General features: G+C 40.0%; 1 protein-coding gene across 8 annotated transcripts in view; it reads right to left on the reverse strand.

Annotated features, from left to right (window-relative positions):
* Positions 1 to 4,890: 4,890 nt before the first annotated feature.
* atp8a1 (ATPase phospholipid transporting 8A1) overlaps positions 4,891 to 16,568 on the reverse strand; it is a 144,242-nt gene continuing 132,564 nt past the window's right edge. For 7 of the 8 annotated variants that reach the window (XM_038305851.1, XM_038305850.1, XM_038305849.1 and 4 more), the window contains 4 exons: positions 11,240 to 11,328; positions 10,832 to 10,924; positions 9,093 to 9,184; positions 4,891 to 5,143 (listed from right to left, as the gene is read on the reverse strand). In XM_038305851.1, the coding sequence (XP_038161779.1) occupies positions 5,049 to 5,143; positions 9,093 to 9,184; positions 10,832 to 10,924; positions 11,240 to 11,328 (369 nt within the window). In that variant the 3' untranslated portion in view covers positions 4,891 to 5,048. Of the gene's footprint in view, positions 5,144 to 6,364; positions 6,650 to 9,092; positions 9,185 to 10,831; positions 10,925 to 11,239; positions 11,329 to 16,568 lie in introns of all 8 variants that reach the window. The other variant, XR_005282543.1, reaches the window with a different exon arrangement.

Consider the following 16,568-nt stretch of genomic DNA (forward strand, 5'->3'; position numbering starts at 1 on the left):
CAGTCACCCTGCGAAGGAAACTCATTTTGGCCGCTTGTATTCATGATCTTTTCCTTTCAGTCATTACCCAGATCTCATGACCATAGGTCAGAGTGGGAACCTAGATCGATCGATTAATTGGTAGCTTTGCCTCCGGACTCAGCTCCGTCTTCACCACGACGGTCCGATACAGCGACTGCATCACTGCCGACGCCACACCGATCCGTGTATCGATCTCACGCTCAATCTGTCCCTCACTCGTGAGCAAGACCCCAAAATACTTGAACTCCTCAACTTGAGACAAAGATGAAAATTAAGAATGGGAAAAGTCCAGGAGAACAGAAGCCCAGAACTTTACATTATTTTAAGTGACATGAAATATAAACGTGGAATAAAACTGTCAAACATCTCATCTGGAGAAGTGGAGCATACAGTGAAACTGATGGATGGCGAAACAAAGTGTGAAAAGCTTTATGGTAGCTGAGCTATCACAACATGCTTCTTTTCTGACATAAAAGTAGATCAGAAGGAGGTATTATAAAAGAGCTGAACTTATAATGGGTGGATATAGCTCAGAGCCAACATGGCAGCTCTCTACCTGTAGCTCCTCCTTGCGCCAGACTTCACGGCAGGAATGCAGAGCAGAGATCCATCATTGTCGGTGCTCAACGAGCATGGCCTGGTCACAGTGTTAAAAACAAGCACCTCCAGAAACAGGTTTAGGTTGAATCTGCAGCTATAGGGGAGTCTCCACAAAGAGCTGTCTGTTCCCTGGCTACCTGACTGTGAAACGGATCTGCTGATCTGCATCTCCTGAAAGCTGCCACGGATGTTTGCTGCTGCATACAAAGAGGATACATCAAATTACAGCTTTATCAGTAAAATGCATCTGACAGGATGAGTTTCAGGCTGAACATCTGCAACACATTTCATTCAATGGAAACGGTTCTTCATGCATTTGTAGGAGCCCTCACACTGCTTTTGTTTAAAGAGAAAAGTGTGAGTTTTCTGCCTCTTTCTCAAACCTAAACGCCTAAAACATTTTAGGAAAAAAAAAAACACAACCTCCGTTTGTTACAATAAGACCAGGAGCCTATTAGATAGGGTTCTTTAGATTTGCATGGAGTCCGACCCTGTCCTTAGGATTTCCAAGCGGGGGTATTTTTCCAAGTGAAACAAAGTACTCACCACCATGGTTAACAGCAGCCACAATCATCCATCTAAATTATGAAGAGATGAAAAAGAAACCGAGTCTGACTGCTCTGTGGTGAATCAACATTAAATATCACAGACATTTAAGCAACAGACACTAGAAATCTTTAGTTTTTAACAGATTTCTTGGCTGAGTAGCAATCAGATACAGCGATGAATAGTTTCTGAAAATGAAATAATTAAAATATCTTTAGGCATTAAACTGTATAACTGATGATCAAATGCATTTATGGGGAGTTGTCATTTTTCTTATGAAGCAGTAATATTTATCTTTTTTTGCAGCTGCATAATCTCACACTAATTTTATTTTTAAATCCAAGAGTTGAGTTCATTTATTCTGTAGGTTTCTCAAATTTTGATTTTTTTGATGAAATAATCTTTATTTTAAAAGTCTTAAGCCCTCCTGAAAATGAACATCATAGTTGTTTGATGCTGTAGTGCACGTATTGTTTACATTCTGACCGGTCTAACTAGGGAGTAGCAATATGGCGGCTGGTGACTTCACTCCACCCTGTATTACCAATGGCCTATCAGCAATCATCTGAATAAATAGAGATCAGTGGATCCAACCTCTAGGAGATCTAAGTATGTCTGGTTGGCAAAGAGGTTTAACAAAGTAAAAGTTGTACCATTAATTTACTTCAATCTGATTACCGTATTTCATGATTCTATTTATTGAACTCATTAAAATTTTAGATTAATCTCAAAGCTTCAGTGCGGTTTTATCTTGCTGCAATAAAAATATTCATCCGTTTTAAGGCTTTTAATTTCTCCAAATGAAAATCCTGGTGATGATGGGTCTATATTGTTCCACAGAGAAGTGAAATTAAGCCTTTATTTTAAAATGCTGAAGGTGTGCGGATCCATCTGGAACAGGAAGTCAAAACCAAACCAATAAAAAAAAACTAGATTGAAAAGAAAAAAGAAAACAGCCAAATCAATTTTAGGATAATTTTATTTTATTAGAGGAATAAAAATAGCTTAATAACTAAAACAGTTTTACAAATTTGGTCTTCTTCCATAGAGGATAACGGTACTAAACTTTACTCTTTTTCCACAGATGTTCGACATGATGTCTGCTATATCCTTTTTAGTCGGTTTATTAATGTGCTATCCTTGGATCATTTCAAATGATGGCGTCTGTTGTGTTTTTACAGCAAATGGAGCCGAAGCCAGCCTCTAGTGAGAATAGGGGTAATTAGTCTGGAGCCTCATCTGTTATAGTCTTTGTGGGATAACACAATTAAGACTAAGGAAAAAAACCTAAAATGAATCAAAAGTCTGCATTTAATTTATGATCTTGGCTTTCCTTGCTATGTTTTCCTTCCTTTCCTCGTTTCCCTGATTTTGTTGTTTTAAGAGATGCACCAATCAGGAGGTCAAAGATGTGAGTCGGCTAATTTTCAGTTGATCGGCTCCAATCTGAGATAAGCCGCTAAGATCATGAAAACAGCATTCCTTCAGTCCATAAATCAACAAACATGGTTCGTTATTAGGTTTTATGTGGGAGAAAAAGGAGCAGCCCCAAAGAAAATCACAATTCAGTGGGGAAAGGCGAATTTTACAAATCTCTTGTTGCTGAATCACTGATACCGCCATATAAAGGTGCAGAAGAATCAGTCTGAGTGTTTGATTGTAAAGTTTATTTCAGTAGTCCTTCATGGCAGTAAAAGACAACACTTAGTAGGTTTGCAGTCCAAACATGCAGAACAATCAATGAACAAAAGAATCAGACATTTAAAACAAAGAAAAAAGTTAAAGGTGCAGTTTTACCATCTTTTGCAAAGTGATCAACACTCAAGGTTGGATTCAGCAGTAGTACAGTTAACGCTGGGAGAACAGTGCGCGTCTTCCACTCATGCAGCCCACGACTTTCACAGACAGCTTTATGTTCTTTGCCTTAACAAAAAAAAAAAAAAAAAAAGAAGAAGAAAAAGCAACAATCTAAGCCTCCCCGCGAAAAGACGAAGACGACAGCCACGTTCAGCTGCTTGGAAAATTCCCCAACAACCAATTCATTTTACGTTATTAAGGAAAACAAGTAAAGTATCTGAAACCTAAAACACAAAAGAGCATTCCTGTAGAGCAGAGGTACGTCGCATGAAGTAAAACAAACAGACACACTTTAGAAATGACAACCTAGATCATACCAGATACTAACACCTGCAAAGGTACATAGAGTGCATTGTGTAACACTTTGTGTTAAAGCGAGCTGAACACACACACAGACACACTGTCATCCTGCACACAGACACACCCACTTCCCTGTAGGGGCCATGCAGCAGCACACAGATTAATCAGAACTATACCTGACGTCGTGCAGACGGACAACTGGAGCGAGCATCAACACACACACACCCACAGATAATAAAAGAAACACACCAGTACTCCCAGTCTCATAGAAGACAAACACATGCACACACACACACACGTACAGCACATGCACAGGCGGGCTATGAAGTGACACGCGCACACAGTGGGAAATCTGATCTCCCATAGGGAGAAGAAACCAATCACACAGACACGGGTCAGTCAGTTATAAATAAAACAAGCCAGAATAATAACATCCATATTAATAATAATAACGAGACATATCAGAAAGCGAGTTTCCACGACGGATCGAGTTTATCCTGCCAAAAATCAAAAGTTTACAGACGATTCATTACAAAGCCAATCAATGCAAAAGTCATAGATCTCCAATATAAAAATACAAATTCACAAAAGAACCATAGAGACAAAGTAGTTTTGATACCGCTGTGGATTTTCCTGGTCAATATTTCTCTCCCTTAAGCTAATGGCACTTATGTTAAAAGGGATAAAATCTCCATTTTTAGGGGAAACACTACCGCTACTGTGAGCTTGCCTTTAGGTCAACTCTGCAGGAGCAGATCTGTGGTTTAAAACACTGCAGAAGTGCAATACTGTGGAATTCAGACAGTGGTTTTGTCTTTAGGAGTGTGTGAGACAGAAGGAGAGTTTGAAAGTAGCACTAAATTATTCTTGGCAATACTTTTTTTCTTCTAGGAGGGAAGGTTTCAGGTAGGCACCGCTGTGATTGTTGAGACAGGAGTGACGTGTGGAATGCCATTCTAGATCGAGAGCCGAGCTCTGGCTGTTCAAAGATGAGGAAACAGGAATACTGTCTGCTTCACAGTAAAAATCTAAAATCATTAAAAACCAGGCACGGCATCTACATGTTTAAAAGCTGGAACTTAAAAACCTAAATAAAAACAACAAAACGGGACGAAGGCATGAGAAGATGTAAGGCGTCACGAGAGATGCTCACCAAGTGCATAAAACGAACAAAAGCATTACAAACATTTGCTCTGAATCTGGAGAAAATTCACCTACATTTAGATAAAAGGAAAACAAAAAACTGTCCGAATTCACTAGTACCTGGACGATTGTTTACACGACTGCTCTTTGGCAATCTTTCACAAGCTGGATTCCTCTGACCTGCCCGCCGTCCTGCGCTCTCACCTCTGCTGACAGTGTTTAGGAGTGGTGGAATACAATGACGTCAGGCGTAGTGGCTCAGTGCTGGAAAAGGAGAGCTTGGCTCTGTCTAAACGCAGCGAGAACAGTGAAGAACTTTGGACCACAGAATGCCTAAAAATGCACAGTGCTCATCAATTCTGCTGGACACACAAACACAGCTGATAGTGAACACGGTTTGTTTCCTTCCTTGCCTTTTTCTTTTTTGTTTGTTTTTTCTATCTTCACGATCCTCCTCAGTTCATCTTTTTTTGTCCGTAGTTTCCCTTCGGTGCTTGAACACCTCTTTCTGTTAAATATCTGCTGTGGAGACAGCAGCTGTGGCTCCAGAGGGTCTGACTGGGTCCAGGAGGGGCGATGGATCACCACTCGGCCCTCTGCTTGGTGGTGTCGTATGCTCTGATCACTTCAGACTGGGACACCACTCCGTTCTCATCTTGAGAAAAGGCATATCCATCTGAAAACAAAGCAACACAATAATTATTATTTAAAAAATGGGATGTTCCCTCCACTCTGTGTTACACTTCTTCCACTTTCTAAAATTTATTTGCAACTAAATCTCCCTGTTTTGGTCATTATTACCAAAGTTATTCCTATTTACTGAATTCTGATTGCTTTCTACGGTATATACCTGAAATGATCCCCAAGCTTCTTACAATATTTGGCTGTAAATGGGATAGATCTCTCTTGAAGGAACAAATTTAACTGAATGAAGCTAGAGTTTTAAAAGACCAAACCTAAAATATCTTTGCTATCATTGGTTCAGCTCGGTGTGCCTCGTCTGTATCCAGTTTCAGGCTCCTGGTCTGAGTCTTAAGATTCTGCTTTGATATTTCCACGTGTTCTGTCCTCAGGATAGCATCTCTTTTGTTTAAAGCACCTTGATCTCTTAATATATATATATATATATATATTTTTTATCTCTTAATATATATATATGTATTTTTTTTTATCTTGGAGGGTGTACAAAGAGCTGAGCTTGAACCGTGGAGGTCCATAATCCTCTTCCTAATATCTTGGCTGTTTTCATGTGTTGCATTAAATACACCGCAGCTCATCCTCCAGTTATCTGAAATATTATTAGAAGGCTTCAAGTCTTTTAATACATACTTAAAACATTAAAAGCTTCCAGCAGACCTTCTGTTGGGCTCCATGCGACAGTGATAATTACAAACCGACTTGTTAAGACACTTATTGCTGTTTTCTCAAAGAATACAACAGGTTCTTAAGAATTGATCTATTAAATCATATATTCTGAAAAAGGAAATCTTTTCACTGATTTTCTAGTTCACTGAGCTGCAGTGTTTTTAATTGTGGAGTTCAACTTGTTCAAATGTTTAGTTATATTATCCATCTTTAATGCTGGCATCATTTTAGAGACACAAGGAGACCTTGAATGAATACAAAAAGGTTTTTTGTTTTTGGTACAAGGCACATTTTTCAGAGAATATCTTACTATCATGATAAGCAACAGCAAAGCTAGATAGGAGTAGCTCCAGTTTTCTTATTCGATTTAAGAAATAAAAGAATAAATAAAATTCTTTATAAGAAATATAACACTGAATGTGATAAATATATTAAAACATTTGTTTAATTTCCTCTTTACTGTAAAGCTGCACTCTCATCTACACCTTCACTCTCCTACAGGGTCTCATGTGACTTTTCGCCCCTGACTCACCTTCAGGTGTCAAATGACTTGCTCAGTGCCTGGCGGCCAGTGGGCCAGTTCAAAGGACCCCGCTGAAACGAGTGCAGTGTGAGGGAATAACATTTTATGGTTATCTGGCTCTACTGAGCTCGACTCGGGAAACACGGAGGCACACGGCAGGGAGAGGGCGAGAAATAAAGCTACGAGGAGGAGAGATAGAGGCGTCTATGGAGGAGCTACGAAGGGGGTGGAGACTTAAATAGGGATAATTTATGAAGTCAAAAACGTATTACAACACAATGATTTCGTCTTCACCTATAGGACAAACAAAACAAAAAACAAGCTGATCAGACAAGAAACACAAAAAAACAGAAAAGCACACAAAACAGCAAAATAAAACCCATGCTGAAGATGAAACAGACTGGATTGATTTCAGGCTCCAATGGAAGGAATCGTTCCAAAAACACCAACTGATCTGAGTTTATTATTACCAGAACTGGAGTAAACAATAAGCTTTTAGGTCAATTTGTTAAGCCAAATCCAGCCCTGACAGAAATGGGTTTTTTGGTGAGACTGATCTCTAAATAAGCAGAGCTTTGAGATATCTGATGGACACCAATAAATACTTAAAGGTATAGAGGATGATCTTTTATATCCGGGTGGATCATCTAAATAAGTGGTCCTCCTAATTGTCAGTCATGTGGGTGATAAGTTTACATAAGGCCGTCCCACATGCTCGTCCCGTTAGCTATCTTTTTCTGTGCATGTGCTTTTTCAGGCGTATATCTGTGGTGAGCTACGGTTTCAGACAGTCATTGAAGCTCACCTTTCTCACAGCGGTTCTTTGAAAATGGCCGAGGGTCGTAAGAGAATAAGTTTCTACGAAGTGTGAGAAGAAAAGAAAAGCCTTAGAAGAGGCAGATATATCCCAGAATGCTTTACGCAGAAATCTTTCCTTGCAAAGCATTATGGGATTTGCTGTCACAGCGGCCTGCTGTCGCCATAGGCTGCTGCTACCCAACAGCGGCGACTGATAACAAAGATGGCGCAGTTTCCTAGCAATAGAGGAGGGGTCAAGGGATCAACGGGGAGCAAAAAGCAGTGATTATCTTTCGGTAAAGTCCACTATTTATAGTGACTGAGGGACTCAGGTTGTTAGGGCGGACGTTCGGGCACAGTAAGCTTGTATGAGCGATGAGAACAGAAAATTTTAAACAGTGCGTGTATGAGGAGAAATGGACTCCTGCATGCTCTCGCACGCGTTTAATAGGCGTTTCATCTCGGGAGCGGTTCAGAAACATTTGCCCTATTTTCTGAGTATGAGACACTATCTGTGTCATCTTTGCTCAGTAACAAACCTCCACACTAAAGCTAGCAACCAGGTAGGATTAACAAAAGGTTTTCATTTCCCAATACATACATCAATGTTGCTCAGTTTTATCTCGCAGGAGAGTCTAATTTATATGAACCACAGATCAAGTAGAAAATGGTTGTTGACCTATATTCTCTATAAAGACTAATGTTGAAGGTTAGATAAGCTAATTATTAAAGTTTGATAAGGCAAACATCCACATTATGATGTGTGTACGAAACAAGCTGATGAGCTTTCATTTCTAGTAAAGGAGACATAATTTATTTCAGTGTTTGGGTTTAAGCTTTGGTCAGTGTGTCGCTACATATTAAAGCTAATTCAAGAACATAGCAGGACCTGAGAAATGAAATAAAAGACAAACAAAAACATGTAAATGAGGGGACATCCTGTGATCCAGAGGCTAATAGCAGTGTAGCTGTTTCTTAATGCATAACTACGGACTTGTTCTCACCAAGTGCGTTCTTGAGAAGAACACAGGAAAATACGGACTCCGGGAGAACAGAGGCACGCAGCATAAATCTGGGTCAATAGGAACAGAAGCATACTCCTGACATCACCACATCCAAAGCTCGTCTGGAGCTGCATTCACCACCTGTTATTAATAGTCTCTAGATTATCATAAATTATGACTTTTTTATTTAGTGGGGGAATAATAATAACACAGTCAGATAAACACAAATCAAATTAACGTTTTGCAAAAAAAAAAAAACCCAAAAAAATGCCATCAGAGCCAGTGAAACTTCACACACAGCTATGTAGAGAGAGGGCTAATGCAGACGGGCTAACATTAGCCCTGGCTGCGGTTAGCCTTCGGAGGTCTGCTGGTTGCCACGGTCCTCTTAACATCTGAACTTTTTATAAACTACGCATTACATCAGTAAATGGGCCATATAGTGATGCTTAAAAGTATAATGTTCTCGCCTCATATGATATTAAAACATACTTTTATAGAAAAACGGCAACAGAAAAGAGAACTTTTAACTTAATACTCTGAGCTCTGTGAGCGCTCCACAGGAACCTGCTGCTACCACGGTGCATGCTGGGACAGCTGTCGAGCTTGATAACGGACAAGTCTGCTCTGATGCATACTCGGTAAAGAGGGAGGGGCGAGAAAAACAACCGGGGACTTTGTCCATTCTTGGTCTTGTGTTCTTTTGAAATGGAATAGTGCTGGGGCTGATGACCTTTCACGAGCACACGAGAACGCACAGGTACACATATTGAGAAACGGCCGATGTTTTCCTCCATGTTTCTCATTGGTTTTGATTTTTTTATTCCCTCTAAATGCACTAAGCCTACGTCAATTATTGCTAAATAATAACTAAAACTGCATGAACTGAAATAAAAAGAAAGCAAAGAGAAGAGACGAATGTGTGTGTAACTTACGGAGCAGGTTCTGCTGCATGGAGTCGGAGCGGTACAGACTGACCGTGCTCTTCTTGAAGACGTTCTTCAGGAGCTGGGCCCTCTCCGTCAAACTGCTCACACAGAAACATGGAGAGTATTAGCTGCCTGCAGAGTACAACACCTAGACTAAATGACCCACATCAAGGCTGTTCAAGCAGCTCCAGGATGCTTAGATCTACAAACTGCTCTACCTGCTGCTTAAAACATCTTACAGGGACACTACTGTGAAATAGAGGGATGGCTAAAAGGAATTCATGAACACATGTGGCACAAGGCATCTGTGTGTGTGAATGTATGTGCATCGGAAGAAAACCATCCATGTGTTTGTGTGTGTGAGTGCTCCAGCAGCCTGCTGGCTCTTGGACAGCTGCCAGTCAGGGGGATCGCTTTCCGCCTGCAGGAGATCTCACACTGATATGCTCAGTGTTGATGCGTGCAGCAGAACCAAAGCTCCAGAGAGCAGAGGAGACCTGGCTCGGCTAATGCGCTATAAAACTGTATGGCTTTCATTAGGCGGGGGGCTTTTGCTCTGAAATCCAGCGTTATGTATTTTAAAGACGAAAAAACAAGCAGGGAAAAACCACCATTATGACAGGATTACTGATACTGCAGTCAGACTCCTGCAATTTAGCAGCAATTTAGAGATTTTTCTTCTCCAACAGGACGGCTGTTGGCAGGGCGGCCCTGTATGTTCGTGGCATTTTCGTGACAAAAAGATGATTCCTCCTCCTAAATGAAGTTGGAAAAAGTGATTCATATTTTTTCAGAAAAGGCGAGAACAACAGCTAACCCCTCCATTATGTGGTTGTGATAAGGTCAGGAGAGAAATCCCAGCATTAGATGACACTAATCTATCATTTGATTAAGCCAGTTAAAAAAGATGTGTAGGAAATTTAACAGAGGAGAAAAATGACTTCATACAACAATCAGTTCTATCTCTGTGCAGATTTAGGTAGAGAAAAATGATTTGTGTCCTGTTTTGCAAAAAGCTGAAGGTCAAAGAGGAGAAAAAGGCAATTTAAGATGAGGATTCTTGTGGCATGGCTCAAATCATTTCAAAAACGTTCTGCTCTAATAAAAGCAAACGTAGAAAATTGATCAACAGTTGGCGTGTAGAGGTCATAGTATTCGTAGTGGTGATCTCCAACTCTTCTTGAGGGCAAATGTCCTGCAACCTTTGGCTGCATCTCAGCTTCAACAGTTTTAAAGTATTAGACAGTTTAGCTATTTGCCTTAGAGCAAGGAATACATTGAAAAGTAGCAGGACACACTTTAGCAGGACGCATTTAGGTCCAACACTATGGGGAATCTTCAGGGCAACGTTGTGACGAACGGGCACACAAAATAAGAGGTCCAGTGGAAAGTGTAGGCCAAGATCTAAAGTACTCCACGCCAAAAAATATTTAATTTTACTTTACTTTAAAAAGTGTAAGGTCAAAAACTAACTAACACCTTCATGTCTTATCATCCTAAACAAATGTTTATGCACTGATAGATCTTGAGTAAACAGGTGTAGAAAAGTTTTTCGCCTTTTTTGTTTGACTGGATGCCACTACAGGATAGACTGAGGGAACAAGTAACTTGCTGTAAATTAAAGCCAAGGGCAAGCAGGCTCTATAACATACGTGAAGTTTAGTCATCCATGCATTTGCATCATTCAGGAACTGTGCAGATCTAAACCAAAGAGTGAACACAGGAGTAGAGAGGAGGAACTGTACCTCTTCCCGTGCACTACTGCTCCAGGGTCCTTAGATAAAGCCTCCAGCTCCTGCACCTCATCCACCAGGGTCTTGAAGAACACTTTCTTCACACTGTAAATCAAACATGCAGTAGATGATGTTTTGATCATATTTTACCATGATGAGCTATTTGGAGTATGGTGATATATATAGAGTGAAGGAATGTAGCTTCTAGTTAAACTGCTCTTGAAACGCTGAAGCTGCTGATGGATGATGCCGACCTGACATCTCCCGCTGAGCATTCACAGAATGGAAAGTTCCTTGGAAGTTTGTTCAAAAAGAAACAGGAATTTCTTCTGGCGATAGGAGAGATACTGAAGGAATTTCCTGTATTGCATGCATGTGTGAGAGAGATTGGGGAGCGAGTGAAGCGGAGAGAAAACTCACACTTTGTAAGCCACGTCAAAGATCAGCGAAGTGACCGGGATGAAAAACAGGCCCATCCAGAAGACCCCCGAGCTGAACATCATTTTTGCCTGCAGGGAACACACACAACAATTAAATCTAAGGTCACTGTGGACAATAGAGTTTAACAGAAACACCTGATAAACATGAGCAACAATCCCTTTCCTCTGGAGCCCCAAACAAACACGGAAATGGAAAGCATAGGTTGGGATAATGTACTCAAGGTGGGTTAATAAGCCATAACTAAAGGACATCATTGTTTCATTTTGTTTAGATCCCCTGTACCCCTCTGACCCTATTGGATGAGGAAGTACCTGCAGTGCATTAAGATAGTTGAAGCTTTTTCAAAGAAAAATTCCTGTTTGGAGATTTTCTGTCAATGCAACAGAAATGAGACAAGAAAGTTCTCTATCCAGTCATCTTGAAATTGTTTATCTTCTACAAATAGGTGAACCTGGCATTTTTAGTAGTTATTCTAGAACTTATTTCTTTAATATTTATAGGCATACAATCTTAAACCAAAGATATTTCTTCCATTTGTTTCTTTTTGTTGTTTTGTACAGGTAAAATCTGGACAAAATTTTTTTAATTTGGCAAACATTTTGTCCCAGACCAAAAGAAAAAAGCTTAATTTTGAAGGTTTTTGTCTTCAAAATATTTTTATATATATATATATATATATATACCCAGCTGTACTGTATTTTGAATGCGTCACAGGCCCATAAGACCCCTTAAGGACAATCCGGTTGAGATGTAAGTCACGTGGACTCTGGGCTTCATGGAAGAGTAGCAGGAACAACACTACTGGTGAAAGGAGATGTTTTCCACAATCCAAGCAAGAAACGGCCATGCATGCGCTTTTATAGGATCAAGGCATGGCTGCTGAATACACTAATGAATAAGAGAGTGTATGCCATTATCACAGTATCTACATGTAGAGAATCCCAGCTGATTGTGTTGAGTTATTGACTTTAGGATTGCCAAAGTTTACAGGAGATGTTTTGATTAAGACAAGTAAGACAACAGCCCTAAGCTACTGAGCTTCAACTTTACATCAAAGTACATTAAAAGAGCTAAAGTGACTTACTCAAAGTAAAGACAGTAATTCAAGAATGGATGTTTAAAAGATTTCCGTCCAGTCTGACTGAACCGCTGTAAGGGTATTTTTCTTAATCTAAAAGGAAAAGCTAATGGGATGTTTAGACCTGGTTAGAACTGCTGTTAGAACCAGGTTCTACCAACTGCAGGTGCTGAAGTTTAACATTGTATTTGTAAATAAACAAAACAAAAATGCAATTTTCTCACAGCTTCAATACTTTGTGTTGGTCTTAATACAATAAAATGTTGGCACTTATGGCTGTAAATATCCAAAACTTCAACAAGAAAAACATTATTATTTAAGTATCCCGCCACGGTTTGAAAAGGCTAAATCCAACTTAAAAATCTTTCTTGGGTCAACTTAGTCTTCAATAATAAAGTACTTTATCTTTTAAAAACTCTAAGTAACACATTTACTTGATGAGTTTTTGCTTCAGTGTAATTCAGAAACTGTGGAACGCCATGATGGTGGTAAAATACTTTAAAAACTCTCCTGTTTTCTTTGGGGCACCATCCTAAAACTATCTGTCATTACATGTCCGACTTACAACTTATGTTCCTTGCATTGTAATGTGCCATTTATTTAGACTGCCGTGGCCCATTGACAGTACCTTTCCTGCAGTGTGACAGCGCGACATGACGCACACACGGATCAGTGCCAAAACCATCAAAGCTCTCAGGTTAGCCTAAATTAGCTAATCTGTTTGGCATTGCCTGTAAAGTGACTTTGATGTCTGACATAGGACCGAGGAGAGGAAGCTCTCCTAAAGGGCAGGAAATAAAAAATGGCTTTTCTATGACATTCAGTGGCTAAACATATGAGGGGAAAATTATGATTAGACTTACGCTATTTTCAAATCAGTCTTGAAATTGTGCAGCCCCCATTTAGCAATGTTTCTTTATATATAATTTTATGGGGTTTAAGCGAATTTAATTGTTTTCATTTTCATAAAGCTTATTAAACATTTTAAAGGCGGTGTTTAAACTGTCTACAGAGCCTTTTCAAAACATCCCCGAGTGTATACTTGGCAAATCAAAGCCAAGCAGAATGAAAAATAAATAATGTCGTCCACTGGTTCAGATTTTGACCCATATTTATTTATACAACTGTATGACTGAACTTCAAATTATGTAAACATTAGCCTGATACAGACATGAAGTCAATTAGGAAACACAATCCAATTCAAGAACTTAAATGTGAGGTGCAACTGAGGAAAAGTACATCTGTGGAAACTTAGAGTAACAAAGTCAAACTAATGGAGAGTTTTTTTTATTATTTTATTTTGATGTGAGTTTCAAAATCCAAACAAATCGGAGGAGCTACAAACAACAAATGTTTGTCTGCAGGCATCTGGAAAAGCTCCATAACTGTGAGCGGGTCCAGCAGTGTTGGTGGATGTCTCATACCAGGGGGCCCCTGGGAGATGGAGGGGTGATAGAGGCCCAGGGAGCAGGACTGTATTTTTAGGACAAACTAATAAACTTGTCTGGCTGGACAGACAGTAGTGTCCCCTCGCATAGAGGAGGTGGGGGGTGGTGGTGTTTTGACAGGCCATGGACCCCCACCCCTCCTCTCTTTGGTCATAGAAAGCCACAGACACACAGAGCTTGATTCAAGCCCTCCCTCCCTGACCACATGTGAACCTTCGGCCAAAATAACTGAACCTCAAAGTTGTAGTAGTGGTGTGGAGGTGCATGTCTGAGTGTGAGAGTCTGTAAATGCCTCTAATAGTGTTTTATTGGTTGGTGAGAGCAGAAAAAATACATCTTAGTCTTATGTGGTCATGGAGTCACAAATATATAATAAATTAATTAAAGGTATGCAAATAAAAAAAAAGATCATATTTACTTTAGAAAAACCTAAATCAATCAACCAGAGATCAAAATATTATGCGTATTCTCCATTACGCCAGGCTCACACTAAAAACAGTGCAGCTCCAGTTTGGACACAGCACGGAACCCTGATGATTAAAATTAATGTGAACACTCATCAGTCACAGGCCAGTCGTGGTTAGCAAAGCTGACGGAATGATTCCGCAAGCAGGAAGTTTGGCCGGATGCGGCAGCGGTCCCTCGTCGAGCCCCGGGGAATACCAGCAGGAAAGAGTTTTGGTACATTTCAGAATAAGACAACTCACCAACTTACAATAACTTGGCTAGCGTAAAAAAAACTAATGAAAAGAAACTAAAAAAAAAACGAAAAAAACAAAACCCAACACTGCTAGAGGAAAAAAAAGGGATATCTATGAAAATTAGTTTTGCCCATGAGAACTTCTTCTCATGTTAGCATCCTTTCTGGCCCTCTGTGAGTGACTGTAACCCGCAGTCAAACCTGATTCCGTGTGATCCATTATTGCAACATCTGTACTTGTATTAAAACTAAGGGGTTACTCTATTTATGTTTGATACCATCAACCAAGTTCCATGCACTGTGTAAGAGTAAACTAAAAAAAAAAAAAAATCTAATCAAAGTTTGGAACACAAACTCTGATGCCCATACAGGGGGAGGCAGTTAAAGTACATTTTCTCTTTTATTTTGTCGAGGCAATAAAAACTTGAATCATTGGCTAGAAAAGAAAATCCTCAATTTACAACATGTAATATTCCTTTTTAAAGCAGTCAATAGGAACCACCAAGAAACACAGCTATATATTTCCTATCTTGCTAAACTAAATGGGTGTTATACTAACTTATAACCTTTTTTTATTTTGGCACAGATGGCCTTTGTTTTGAAAGTGATCTAACAGGAAATGTATTGACGAGGGAGGGGGATGAACATGAAGCAAAGGTCCACGGTATATGTTAAAGGGGTCATAGAATGATTCTATAGGGTATTTGGTGTTGGTCCTTAAGGTCTTTGAATAGGTTGTGTAACATTGGTTGGGCTGAAAATGGGATATTTGCTGTCCTATGCGCCCTGTTGCAAGCCTGGTTAAGGGCCCCAGAATGAAACGACAGGTTTTCTTCCTTTTATGGTGTGCTCATGAATATTTAGATGAGCTGTGTGCTGATTGGTTGGTTTATAACGAGGGAAGCTGCTGAGCAAAGACTCATCATAGCAAAAAGCACTCACTCACTAAAAATATCAAATTGTTGATATGGTAGGGTGACCAGACGTCCTCTTTTTCCTGGACATGTCCTACTTCTCATACCTAAACAAAATGTCTGGGGCGAATTTCAAAATTGTCCGGGATTTTGGTCAAATACAGTGCAGCAGAATCTAGCCGTCAACTCCGGCGGATGGGGGGAGAGAGCCAGCAGGGGACGGAGCGACCAAACCTGACCGGGTGACTGTAGCCAAGCCCCCATGCTTCCCGACAGGTTCGGTCTCTCCGTCCCCGGCCGCTGGGCTTCCCGGACCAGACCTGGAGCTCACGGCTCGGTTCGAATGCCCGGCAAGCTGCCCAGCTTGCAGTGTGATGAAAGTTCAGGCCAGAACCAAATAAGGCAACATCCCTGAATTTATGCCAATTTGGTGCCTTGTTTCAATGTGGCAGTTTAACAGTGGAAGTTTAGAATTGTGAGATTTGCAGAAAAAGGAGGTGCTAATGGGGTTTGAACTTCTCTGTACGTCCATTTCACCTACTGAACTATTGTTAGTCAGCTATGACCATGTAAACTCAGTTTTTCATTCTATGACCCCTTTTAAATAAATAAGTAAAAAGAAGCTATGACATTCAACTATTGAACCCCCTGATATACACCAGAATTCATTTCATCTATGACCATGCCTTGACCAAGTCCAAATTAGATTACCAAACCATGGGACTTCCACTTTCCTGCTTCACACTGTTTTTAAAATGCCTCTACTACATTCATTATAATTCATGGCAATATATCCAGCATTCAAGTGCAGACAAAGGTATATCTGGTCATTAAATAGAGGCATGTGTTCTTTAAAGTGTAGAGAGTGGATAAAATGGCTAAATAAATGGGAGTAAAGTTATAATACGAGGGCCATGCATTTTTTGTAACTCTAACGATTACATCAAACGTTTGATGCTGAAGTGGCCAGATATGATATGATGATGCTGAAGTGGATCAGTATATAAATGAGTGTGACATCGCTGCTCTACTGGATAGCGGTATTTGGTTTTAACCAAACGCAAATCCTTTTCTGCTGATCAAATGATTCAAATTCAGACTAATCTCCCCAAAGAACATTTATCCAGCCTGGTCTTCGTCTAGGTTTGCTGTGGCAAACTCTTGTCTG

This window comes from Cyprinodon tularosa, unplaced genomic scaffold (assembly GCF_016077235.1).
Source record: "Cyprinodon tularosa strain WSP-4 unplaced genomic scaffold, ASM1607723v1 ctg568, whole genome shotgun sequence".
NCBI classification, from domain to species: Eukaryota; Metazoa; Chordata; class Actinopteri; order Cyprinodontiformes; family Cyprinodontidae; genus Cyprinodon; species Cyprinodon tularosa.